Here is a 13,947-nt window from a genome sequence, read left to right on the forward strand (position 1 = left end):
GACGTTTTCTCTGAGGAAAAGAAGGAGACTTGGCTACGTTGGCTAAGGATCCTGTATATGAAATGCAGAGGGAAAACTGGGAGGGCTAGCCTATAATTTCAGACAGTCTACTTTTCTATAACCTATTCCCAGGAGAGAAAAACCGAGCTAGACTGTTGTTTTACTATTAAACTCAATGCTGCTATTGTTTTTAATTTCCTGAAGCAGCTCCAGACAAAGGGTAGCTAACTAGAAGGCTGGGGATGACTAGTTATTAGCTAAAAGGTGAACTAAGAAAGTCGCCTGCGAGATGGGTATAATCGGAGGCGGAGCCAGTCTGCCTGTCTTCCCACACTCATCGCTTTCTCCCCTGCAGCTCACCAGCTGAATTAGTTTGTGTGTGCTGGGTTTGATGCATCCTTCCCACTGCTGAACTATAACTGCGCTTTGCATCTGTCCTGCTAATATTAATTGTGCTTATTACTAAAAAGCTTTCAATCTTTTCAAAAACTGTTATCCAGTCCACTTAGTAGTCAGATTTTAGTCACAGAGATCATTTTGTTTTGTTTTAGTGAACTGAAATGAAAAATCATTTTTGTAAAAATTTTCTTGGACTATTTTGTCTGTTATAGTCTCATCTATTGCCACTGAAAAATAGGTGTTTGATAAATATTTGGCCTCCTAGCTCCTGGCCTCCTAGCTCCTAGTCTCCTAGCTCCTGGCCTCCTAGCTCCTGTCATCCTAGCTCCTGTCCTCCTAGCTCCTGTCCTCCTAGCTCCTGTCCTCCTAGCTCCTGGCCTCCTAGCTCCTGGCCTCCTAGCTCCTGGCCTCCTAGCTCCTGTCCTCCTAGCTCCTGGCCTCCTAGCTCCTGGCCTCCTAGCTCCTGGCCTCCTAGCTCATGTCCTCCTAGCTCCTGGCCTCCTGTCCTCCTAGCTCCTGTCCTCCTAGCTCCTGGCCTCCTAGCTCCCGGCCTCCTAGCTCCTGGCCTCCTGTCCTCCTAGCTCCTAGCCTCCTGGCCTCCTTGCTCCTAGCCTCCTAGCTCCTAGCCTCCTAGCTCCTGGCCTCCTAGCTCCTGTCCTCCTAGCTCCTGGCCTCCTAGCTCCTAGCTCCTTGCCTCCTAGCTCCTGGCCTCCTAGCTCCTGGCCTCCTAGCTCCTGGCCTCCTAGCTCCTGGCCTTCTAGCTCCTGGCCTTCTAGCTCCTGGCCTCCTAGCTCCTGTCCTCCTAGCTCCGAGCCTCCTAGCTCCTGTCCTCCTAGCTCATGTCCTCCTAGCTCCTGGCCTCCTGTCCTCCTAGATCCTGGCCTCCTAGCTCCTAGCCTCCTAGCTCCCGGCCTCCTAGCTCCTGGCCTCCTGTTCTCCTAGCTCCTAGCTCCTGGACTCCTAGCCTCCTAGCCTCCTAGCTCCTAGCCCCCTAGCTCCTGGCCTCCTAGCTCCTGGCCTCCTAGCTCCTGGCCTCCTAGCTCCTAGCTCCTAGCCTCCTAGCCTCCTAGCTCCTAGCTCCTAGCCTCCTGGCCTCCTAGCTCCTAGCCTCCTAGCTCCTGGCCTCCTGGACTTTAAGTGAACAGAGAGACGTCTTTGTACCTTTAACTCAATTTTGCAGTTGTGATGCAAACCGTGAGACTGCTGAACAAACTTCCCATTCTGTACATTGATTGTGTCTCCTGCCAACTGGTCCACGATGACGTCTGTTAGGCCCAGTGACTCATCTAGCTACCTGCCTTCTCTCTCTCTCTGTGTGTGTGTGTGTGTGTGTGTGTGTGCGCGCGCGCGCCGCAGTGAAACCTAGATGCCGCTTAAAAGCCATGGATTAACGCAAGCAAGGGGTTATGTGAAAGTATGCTGCTTGGTAGGAGGGTGTATGTGTACACTCTCTGACTGTGTGCGTGTGTGTGTGCGCACAGTGTCTCCCCTTACAGGTACAGTTAGTATTTCACCTTTAACCTTTAACCTCTCCCCTTACAGGTACTGTTAGTATTTGACCTTTAACCCCTAACCTCTCGCCTTACAGGTACTGTTAGTATTTGACATTTAACCTCTCCCCTTACAGGTACAGTTAGAATTTGACCTTTAACCTCTAACCTCTCCCCTTACAGGTACGGTTAGTATTTGACCTTTAACCCCTAACCTCTCCCCTTACAGGTACTGTTAGTATTTGACCTCTAACCTCTCCCCTTACAGGTACTGTTAGTATTTGACCTTTAACCTCTAACCTCTCCCCTTACAGGTACTGTTAGTATTTGACCTTTAACCTCTAACCTCTCCCCTTACAGGTACTGTTAGTATTTGACCTTTAACCTCTAACCTCTCCCCTTACAGGTACTGTTAGTATTTGCCAAAGAGGACAGCCAGAATAATGGTTTCTGCTGGGCGTGTGAGAAGGCCAACTTCAGGTGTAACGTGGCGAGGACGCCAGAGGCAGCGCTGGAGTGTTTCAAGGAAAAGCACCACGACCTCGTCATCATCGACCACAGACATTCCAGATACTTCGACGCTGAATCACTATGCCGGTACGTTGTTATATCGGTAGGTTAGGTATATGCTGGTATGTTATATCAGTAGGTTAGGTATATGCTGGTATGTTATATCAGTAGGTTAGGTATATACTGGTATGTTATATCAGTAGGTTAGGTATATGCTGGTATGTTATATCAGTAGGTTAGGTATATACTGGTATGTTATATCAGTAGGTTAGGTAGATGCTGGTATGTTATATCAGTAGGTTAGGTATATGCTGGTATGTTATATCAGTAGGTTAGGTATATGCTGGTACATTATATCAGTAGGTTAGGTAGATGCTGGTATGTTATATCAGTAGGTTAGGTATATGCTGGTATGTTATATCAGTAGGTTAGGTATATACTGGTATGTTATATCAGTAGGTTAGGTATATGCTGGTATGTTATATCAGTAGGTTAGGTAGATGCTGGTATGTTATATCAGTAGGTTAGGTATATGCTGGTACGTTACCTTGTTATATCAGTAGGTTAGGTATATACTGGTATGTTATATCAGTAGGTTAGGTATATGCTGGTATGTTATATCAGTAGGTTAGGTATATGCTGGTATGTTATATCAGTAGGTTAGGTATATGCTGGTACGTTACCTTGTTATATCAGTAGGTTAGGTATATACTGGTATGTTATATCAGTAGGTTAGGTATATGCTGGTACGTTATATCAGTAGGTTAGGTATATGCTGGTACGTTATATCAGTAGGTTAGGTATATGCTGGTATGTTATATCAGTAGGTTAGGTATATGCTGGTACGTTATATCAGTAGGTTAGGTATATGCTGGTACGTTATATCAGTAGGTTAGGTATATGCTGGTACGTTATATCAGTAGGTTAGGTATATGCTGGTACGTTATATCAGTAGGTTAGGTATATGCTGGTACGTTATATCAGTAGGTTAGGTATATGCTGGTACGTTATATCAGTAGGTTAGGTATATGCTGGTATGTTATATCAGTAGGTTAGGTATATGCTGGTACATTATATCAGTAGGTTAGGTATATGCTGGTATGTTATATCAGTAGGTTAGGTATATCCTGGTATGTTATATCAGTAGGTTAGGTATATGCTGGTACGTTATATCAGTAGGTTAGGTATATGCTGGTATGTTATATCAGTAGGTTAGGTATATGCTGGTATGTTATATCAGTAGGTTAGGTATATGCTGGTACGTTATATCAGTAGGTTAGGTATATGCTGGTACGTTATATCAGTAGGTTAGGTATATGCTGGTATGTTATATCAGTAGGTTAGGTATATGCTGGTATGTTATATCAGTAGGTTAGGTATATGCTGGTATGTTATATCAGTAGGTTAGGTATATGCTGGTACGTTATATCAGTAGGTTAGGTATATGCTGGTATGTTATATCAGTAGGTTAGGTATATGCTGGTATGTTATATCAGTAGGTTAGGTATATCCTGGTACGTTACCTTGTTATATCAGTAGGTTAGGTATATGCTGGTACGTTATATCAGTAGGTTAGGTATATGCTGGTATGTTATATCAGTAGGTTAGGTATATGCTGGTACGTTATATCAGTAGGTTAGGTATATGCTGGTACGTTATATCAGTAGGTTAGGTATATGCTGGTATGTTACCTTGTTATATCAGTAGGTTAGGTATATGCTGGTACATTACATTGTTATATCAGTAGGTTAGGTATATACTGGTACGTTATATCAGTAGGTTAGGTATATGCTGGTACGTTATATCAGTAGGTTAGGTATATGCTGGTATGTTATATCAGTAGGTTAGGTATATGCTGGTATGTTACCTTGTTATATCAGTAGGTTAGGTATATGCTGGTACATTACCTTGTTATATCAGTAGGTTAGGTATATGCTGGTACATTACCTTGTTATATCAGTAGGTTAGGTATATGCTGGTATGTTACCTTGTTATATCAGTAGGTTAGGTATATGCTGGTACGTTATATCAGTAGGTTAGGTATATGCTGGTACGTTATATCAGTAGGTTAGGTATATGCTGGTACGTTATATCAGTAGGTTAGGTATATGCTGGTACGTTATATCAGTAGGTTAGGTATATGCTGGTATGTTATATCAGTAGGTTAGGTATATGCTGGTACGTTATATCAGTAGGTTAGGTATATGCTGGTACGTTATATCAGTAGGTTAGGTATATGCTGGTACTTTACCTTGTTATATCAGTAGGTTAGGTATATGCTGGTACGTTATATCAGTAGGTTAGGTATATGCTGGTACGTTATATCAGTAGGTTAGGTATATGCTGGTACGTTATATCAGTAGGTTAGGTATATGCTGGTACATTACCTTGTTATATCAGTAGGTTAGGTATATGCTGGTACGTTATATCAGTAGGTTAGGTATATGCTGGTACGTTATATCAGTAGGTTAGGTATATGCTGGTATGTTATATCAGTAGGTTAGGTATATGCTGGTACGTTATATCAGTAGGTTAGGTATATGCTGGTACGTTATATCAGTAGGTTAGGTATATGCTGGTATGTTATATCGGTAGGTTAGGTATATGCTGGTACGTTATATCAGTAGGTTAGGTATATGCTGGTACGTTATATCAGTAGGTTAGGTATATGCTGGTACGTTATATCAGTAGGTTAGGTATATGCTGGTATGTTACCTTGTTATATCAGTAGGTTAGGTATATGCTGGTATGTTATATCGGTAGGTTAGGTATATGCTGGTACGTTATATCAGTAGGTTAGGTATATGCTGGTACGTTATATCAGTAGGTTAGGTATATGCTGGTACGTTATATCAGTAGGTTAGGTATATGCTGGTACGTTATATCAGTAGGTTAGGTATATGCTGGTACGTTATATCAGTAGGTTAGGTATATGCTGGTACGTTATATCAGTAGGTTAGGTATATGCTGGTACGTTATATCAGTAGGTTAGGTATATGCTGGGACGTTATATCAGTAGGTTAGGTATATCCTGGTACTTTACCTTGTTATATCAGTAGGTTAGGTATATGCTGGTACGTTACCTTGTTATATCAGTAGGTTAGGTATATGCTGGTACGTTATATCAGTAGGTTAGGTATATGCTGGTACGTTATATCAGTAGGTTAGGTATATGCTGGTACATTACCTTGTTATATCAGTAAGTTAGGTATATGCTGGTACGTTATATCAGTAGGTTAGGTATATGCTGGGACTTTACCTTGTTATATCAGTAGGTTAGGTATATGCTGGTACGTTACCTTGTTATATCAGTAGGTTAGGTATATCCTGGTACTTTACCTTGTTATATCAGTAGGTTAGGTATATGCTGGTACGTTACCTTGTTATATCAGTAGGTTAGGTATATGCTGGTACGTTATATCAGTAGGTTAGGTATATGCTGGTATGTTATATCAGTAGGTTAGGTATATGCTGGTACGTTACCTTGTTATATCAGTAGGTTAGGTATATCCTGGTACGTTACCTTGTTATATCAGTAGGTTAGGTATATGCTGGTACGTTACCTTGTTATATCAGTAGGTTAGGTATATCCTGGTACTTTACCTTGTTATATCAGTAGGTTAGGTATATGCTGGTACGTTATATCAGTAGGTTATGTATATGCTGGTATGTTATATCAGTAGGTTAGGTATATGCTGGTATGTTATATCAGTAGGTTAGGTATATGCTGGTACATTACCTTGTTATATCAGTAGGTTAGGTATATGCTGGTATGTTATATCAGTAGGTTAGGTATATCCTGGTACTTTACCTTGTTATATCAGTAGGTTAGGTATATCCTGGTACTTTACCTTGTTATATCAGTAGGTTAGGTATATGCTGGTATGTTATATCAGTAGGTTAGGTATATCCTGGTACTTTACCTTGTTATATCAGTAGGTTAGGTATATGCTGGTACATTATCTTGTTATATCAGTAGGTTAGGTATATGCTGGTATGTTATATCAGTAGGTTAGGTATATGCTGGTACATTACCTTGTTATATCAGTAGGTTAGGTATATGCTGGTACGTTATATCAGTAGGTTAGGTATATGCTGGTACGTTATATCAGTAGGTTAGGTATATGCTGGTACGTTATATCAGTAGGTTAGGTATATGCTGGTATGTTATATCAGTAGGTTAGGTATATCCTGGTACGTTATATCAGTAGGTTAGGTACATCCTGGTACGTTATATCAGTAGGTTAGGTATATGCTGGTACGTTATATCAGTAGGTTAGGTATATGCTGGTACGTTATATCAGTAGGTTAGGTATATGCTGGTACGTTATATCAGTAGGTTAGGTATATGCTGGTACATTACCTTGTTATATCAGTAGGTTAGGTATATGCTGGTACGTTATATCAGTAGGTTAGGTATATGCTGGTACATTACCTTGTTATATCAGTAGGTTAGGTAGATGCTGGTACATTACCTTGTTATATCAGTAGGTTAGGTATATGCTGGTACGTTATATCAGTAGGTTAGGTATATGCTGGTACGTTATATCAGTAGGTTAGGTATATGCTGGTACGTTATATCAGTAGGTTAGGTATATGCTGGTACGTTATATCAGTAGGTTAGGTATATGCTGGTATGTTATATCAGTAGGTTAGGTATATGCTGGTACGTTATATCAGTAGGTTAGGTATATGCTGGTACGTTATATCAGTAGGTTAGGTATATGCTGGTACGTTATATCAGTAGGTTAGGTATATGCTGGTACGTTATATCAGTAGGTTAGGTATATGCTGGTACGTTATATCAGTAGGTTAGGTATATGCTGGTACATTATATCAGTAGGTTAGGTATATGCTGGTACGTTATATCAGTAGGTTAGGTATATGCTGGTACGTTATATCAGTAGGTTAGGTATATGCTGGTACATTATATCAGTAGGTTAGGTATATGCTGGTACGTTATATCAGTAGGTTAGGTATATGCTGGTACATTACCTTGTTATATCAGTAGGTTAGGTATATACTGGTACATTACCTTGTTATATCAGTAGGTTAGGTATATGCTGGTACATTATATCGGTAGGTTAGGTATATGCTGGTACGTTACCTTGTTATATCAGTAGGTTAGGTATATGCTGGTACATTATATCGGTAGGTTAGGTATATGCTGGTACGTTACCTTGTTATATCAGTAGGTTAGGTATATGCTGGTATGTTATATCGGTAGGTTAGGTATATGCTGGTACGTTATATCGGTAGGTTAGGTATATGCTGGTACATTATATCAGTAGGTTAGGTATATACTGGTACATTACCTTGTTATATCAGTAGGTTAGGTATATGCTGGTACGTTATATCAGTAGGTTAGGTATATCCTGGTACGTTACCTTGTTATATCAGTAGGTTAGGTATATGCTGGTACGTTATATCAGTAGGTTAGGTATATGCTGGTATGTTATATCAGTAGGTTAGGTATATCCTGGTACGTTACCTTGTTATATCAGTAGGTTAGGTATATGCTGGTACATTACCTTGTTATATCAGTAGGTTAGGTATATGCTGGTACGTTATATCAGTAGGTTAGGTATATGCTGGTACGTTATATCAGTAGGTTAGGTATATGCTGGTATGTTATATCAGTAGGTTAGGTATATCCTGGTACGTTACCTTGTTATATCAGTAGGTTAGGTATATCCTGGTACGTTACCTTGTTATATCAGTAGGTTAGGTATATCCTGGTACGTTACCTTGTTATATCAGTAGGTTAGGTATATGCTGGTACATTACCTTGTTATATCAGTAGGTTAGGTATATGCTGGTACGTTATATCAGTAGGTTAGGTATATGCTGGTACGTTATATCAGTAGGTTAGGTATATGCTGGTACATTACCTTGTTATATCGGTAGGTTAGGTATATGCTGGTACGTTATATCAGTAGGTTAGGTATATGCTGGTACGTTATATCAGTAGGTTAGGTATATGCTGGTACGTTATATCAGTAGGTTAGGTATATGCTGGTACGTTATATCAGTAGGTTAGGTATATGCTGGTACGTTATATCAGTAGGTTAGGTATATGCTGGTACATTACCTTGTTATATCAGTAGGTTAGGTATATGCTGGTACGTTATATCAGTAGGTTAGGTATATCCTGGTATGTTATATCGGTAGGTTAGGTATATGCTGGTACGTTATATCAGTAGGTTAGGTATATCCTGGTACATTACCTTGTTATATCAGTAGGTTAGGTATATGCTGGTACGTTATATCGGTAGGTTAGGTATATGCTGGTACATTACCTTGTTATATCAGTAGGTTAGGTATATGCTGGTACGTTATATCGGTAGGTTAGGTATATGCTGGTACATTATATCAGTAGGTTAGGTATATACTGGTACATTACCTTGTTATATCAGTAGGTTAGGTATATGCTGGTACGTTATATCAGTAGGTTAGGTATATGCTGGTACATTACCTTGTTATATCAGTAGGTTAGGTATACGCTGGTACGTTATATCTGTAGGTTAGGTATATGCTGGTACGTTATATCAGTAGGTTAGGTATATGCTGGTACATTACCTTGTTATATCAGTAGGTTAGGTATATGCTGGTACTTTATATCAGTAGGTTAGGTATATGCTGGTACGTTATATCAGTAGGTTAGGTATATGCTGGTACATTACCTTGTTATATCAGTAGGTTAGGTATATACTGGTACGTTACCTTGTTATATCAGTAGGTTAGGTATATACTGGTATGTTACCTTGTTATATCAGTAGGTTAGGTATATGCTGGTACGTTATATCAGTAGGTTAGGTATATGCTGGTACTTTATATCAGTAGGTTAGGTATATGCTGGGACGTTATATCAGTAGGTTAGGTATATCCCGGTACGTTGTTATATCAGTAGGTTAGGTATATGCTGGTACGTTATATCAGTAGGTTAGGTATATGCTGGTACATTACCTTGTTATATCAGTAGGTTAGGTATATACTGGTACGTTACCTTGTTATATCAGTAGGTTAGGTATATACTGGTATGTTACCTTGTTATATCAGTAGGTTAGGTATATACTGGTACATTACCTTGTTATATCAGTAGGTTAGGTATATGCTGGTACGTTATATCAGTAGGTTAGGTATATGCTGGTACGTTATATCAGTAGGTTAGGTATATGCTGGTACGTTATATCAGTAGGTTAGGTATATGCTGGTACGTTACCTTGTTATATCAGTAGGTTAGGTATATGCTGGTACATTACCTTGTTATATCAGTAGGTTAGGTATATACTGGTACGTTACCTTGTTATATCGGTAGGTTAGGTATATACTGGTACATTACCTTGTTATATCAGTAGGTTAGGTATATGCTGGTACGTTATATCAGTAGGTTAGGTATATGCTGGTACGTTATATCAGTAGGTTAGGTATATGCTGGTACGTTATATCAGTAGGTTAGGTATATGCTGGTACGTTATATCAGTAGGTTAGGTATATGCTGGTACGTTATATCAGTAGGTTAGGTATATGCTGGTACATTATATCAGTAGGTTAGGTATATGCTGGTACGTTATATCAGTAGGTTAGGTATATCCTGGTACGTTATATCAGTAGGTTAGGTATATGCTGGTACGTTATATCAGTAGGTTAGGTATATGCTGGTACGTTATATCAGTAGGTTAGGTATATCCGGGTACATTACCTTGTTATATCAGTAGGTTAGGTATATGCTGGTACGTTATATCAGTAGGTTAGGTATATGCTGGTACGTTATATCAGTAGGTTAGGTATATGCTGGTACGTTATATCAGTAGGTTAGGTATATGCTGGTACGTTATATCAGTAGGTTAGGTATATGCTGGTATGTTATATCAGTAGGTTAGGTATATGCTGGTACGTTATATCAGTAGGTTAGGTATATGCTGGTACGTTATATCAGTAGGTTAGGTATATGCTGGTATGTTATATCAGTAGGTTAGGTATATGCTGGTACGTTATATCAGTAGGTTAGGTATATGCTGGTACGTTATATCAGTAGGTTAGGTATATGCTGGTACGTTATATCAGTAGGTTAGGTATATGCTGGTACGTTATATCAGTAGGTTAGGTATATGCTGGTACGTTATATCAGTAGGTTAGGTATATGCTGGTACGTTATATCAGTAGGTTAGGTATATGCTGGTACGTTATATCAGTAGGTTAGGTATATGCTGGTACGTTATATCAGTAGGTTAGGTATATGCTGGTACGTTATATCAGTAGGTTAGGTATATGCTGGTATGTTATATCAGTAGGTTAGGTATATGCTGGTACGTTATATCAGTAGGTTAGGTATATGCTGGTACGTTATATCAGTAGGTTAGGTATATGCTGGTACGTTATATCAGTAGGTTAGGTATATGCTGGTACGTTATATCAGTAGGTTAGGTATATGCTGGTATGTTATATCAGTAGGTTAGGTATATGCTGGTACGTTATATCAGTAGGTTAGGTATATGCTGGTACGTTATATCAGTAGGTTAGGTATATGCTGGTACGTTATATCAGTAGGTTAGGTATATGCTGGTACGTTATATCAGTAGGTTAGGTATATGCTGGTACGTTATATCAGTAGGTTAGGTATATGCTGGTACGTTATATCAGTAGGTTAGGTATATGCTGGTACGTTATATCAGTAGGTTAGGTATATGCTGGTACGTTATATCAGTAGGTTAGGTATATGCTGGTACGTTATATCAGTAGGTTAGGTATATGCTGGTATGTTATATCAGTAGGTTAGGTATATGCTGGTACGTTATATCAGTAGGTTAGGTATATGCTGGTACGTTATATCAGTAGGTTAGGTATATGCTGGTACGTTATATCAGTAGGTTAGGTATATGCTGGTACGTTATATCAGTAGGTTAGGTATATGCTGGTACGTTATATCAGTAGGTTAGGTATATGCTGGTACGTTATATCAGTAGGTTAGGTATATGCTGGTACATTACCTTGTTATATCAGTAGGTTAGGTATATGCTGGTATGTTATATCGGTAGGTTAGGTATATGCTGGTACGTTATATCAGTAGGTTAGGTATATGCTGGTACGTTATATCAGTAGGTTAGGTATATCCCGGTACGTTATATCAGTAGGTTAGGTATATGCTGGTACGTTATATCAGTAGGTTAGGTATATGCTGGTACGTTATATCAGTAGGTTAGGTATATGCTGGTACGTTATATCAGTAGGTTAGGTATATCCCGGTACGTTATATCAGTAGGTTAGGTATATGCTGGTACGTTATATCGGTAGGTTAGGTATATGCTGGTACGTTATATCAGTAGGTTAGGTATATGCTGGTACATTACCTTGTTATATCAGTAGGTTAGGTATATGCTGGTACGTTATATCAGTAGGTTAGGTATATCCTGGTACGTTATATCAGTAGGTTAGGTACATCCTGGTACGTTATATCAGTAGGTTAGGTATATCCCGGTACGTTATATCAGTAGGTTAGGTATATGCTGGTACGTTATATCAGTAGGTTAGGTATATGCTGGTACGTTATATCAGTAGGTTAGGTATATCCTGGTACGTTATATCAGTAGGTTAGGTATATCCTGGTACGTTATATCAGTAGGTTAGGTATATGCTGGTATGTTATATCAGTAGGTTAGGTATATGCTGGTACGTTATATCAGTAGGTTAGGTATATCCTGGTACGTTATATCAGTAGGTTAGGTATATCCTGGTACGTTATATAGCGAGGGAGAAAATATAAAATATCGTAAATACATGGCCATGTTGATACGTCCAATTTGAAAATACACGTTGACAGATATCCAACTTAACAAAACTCTACTCCAGTATCTCATCATCATTGTTGACTCTGCCTCCACCATTGCCCCTTCCGCCGTGGCACTGGAACATGAAGAATGTCTGCTGCTGTAGAATGTCTGGTTAGGTATATCCTGGTACGTTATATCAGTAGGTTAGGTATATGCTGGTACATTACCTTGTTATATCAGTAGGTTAGGTATACGCTGGTACGTTATATCAGTAGGTTAGGTATATCCTGGTACGTTATATCAGTAGGTTAGGTATATCCTGGTACGTTATATCAGTAGGTTAGGTATATCCTGGTACGTTATATCAGTAGGTTAGGTATATGCTGGTACATTACCTTGTTATATCAGTAGGTTAGGTATATGCTGGTATGTTATATCAGTAGGTTAGGTATATGCTGGTATGTTACCTTGTTATATCAGTAGGTTAGGTATATGCTGGTACGTTATATCAGTAGGTTAGGTATATCCTGGTACGTTATATCAGTAGGTTAGGTATATGCTGGTATGTTACCTTGTTATATCAGTAGGTTAGGTATATGCTGGTATGTTACCTTGTTATATCAGTAGGTTAGGTATATGCTGGTACATTACCTTGTTATATCAGTAGGTTAGGTATATGCTGGTACGTTATATCAGTAGGTTAGGTATATGCTGGTATGTTATATCAGTAGGTTAGGTATATCCTGGTACTTTACCTTGTTATATCAGTAGGTTAGGTATATGCTGGTATGTTATATCAGTAGGTTAGGTATATGCTGGTACGTTATATCAGTAGGTTAGGTATATGCTGGTACGTTATATCAGTAGGTTAGGTATATCCTGGTACTTTACCTTGTTATATCAGTAGGTTAGGTATATGCTGGTATGTTATATCAGTAGGTTAGGTATATGCTGGTACGTTATATCAGTAGGTTAGGTATATCCTGGTACTTTACCTTGTTATATCAGTAGGTTAGGTATATGCTGGTATGTTATATCAGTAGGTTAGGTATATCCTGGTACTTTACCTTGTTATATCAGTAGGTTAGGTATATGCTGGTATGTTATATCAGTAGGTTAGGTATATCCTGGTACTTTACCTTGTTATATCAGTAGGTTAGGTATATGCTGGTACATTATCTTGTTATATCAGTAGGTTAGGTATATGCTGGTACGTTATATCAGTAGGTTAGGTATATGCTGGTACATTATCTTGTTATATCAGTAGGTTAGGTATATGCTGGTACGTTATATCAGTAGGTTAGGTATATGCTGGTACGTTATATCAGTAGGTTAGGTATATGCTGGTACGTTATATCAGTAGGTTAGGTATATGCTGGTACATTACCTTGTTATATCAGTAGGTTAGGTATATGCTGGTATGTTATATCAGTAGGTTAGGTATATCCTGGTACTTTATCTTGTTATATCAGTAGGTTAGGTATATGCTGGTACATTATCTTGTTATATCAGTAGGTTAGGTATATGCTGGTACGTTATATCAGTAGGTTAGGTATATGCTGGTACATTACCTTGTTATATCAGTAGGTTAGGTATATGCTGGTATGTTATATCAGTAGGTTAGGTATATGCTGGTACGTTATATCAGTAGGTTAGGTATATGCTGGTACGTTATATCAGTAGGTTAGGTATATGCTGGTACGTTATATCAGTAGGTTAGGTATATGCTGGTACGTTACCTTGTTATATCAGTAGGTTAGGTATATGCTGGTATGTTA

The 13,947-nt window shown here is 39.0% G+C and overlaps 1 protein-coding gene across 4 annotated transcripts in view; it reads left to right on the forward strand.

The window, feature by feature from the left end:
* LOC110511547 (high affinity cAMP-specific and IBMX-insensitive 3',5'-cyclic phosphodiesterase 8A) overlaps window positions 1-13,947 on the forward strand; it is a 208,778-nt gene that overhangs the window by 116,118 nt on the left and 78,713 nt on the right. For all 4 annotated transcript variants that reach the window (XM_036981520.1, XM_036981521.1, XM_036981522.1 and 1 more), the window contains one exon: window positions 2,296-2,486. In XM_036981520.1, coding sequence (XP_036837415.1) covers window positions 2,296-2,486 — 191 coding nt within the window. The remainder of the gene's footprint in view (window positions 1-2,295; window positions 2,487-13,947) is intronic.

The sequence above is a fragment of the Oncorhynchus mykiss genome, chromosome 6 (genome assembly GCF_013265735.2).
Source record: "Oncorhynchus mykiss isolate Arlee chromosome 6, USDA_OmykA_1.1, whole genome shotgun sequence".
NCBI classification, from domain to species: domain Eukaryota; kingdom Metazoa; phylum Chordata; class Actinopteri; order Salmoniformes; family Salmonidae; genus Oncorhynchus; species Oncorhynchus mykiss.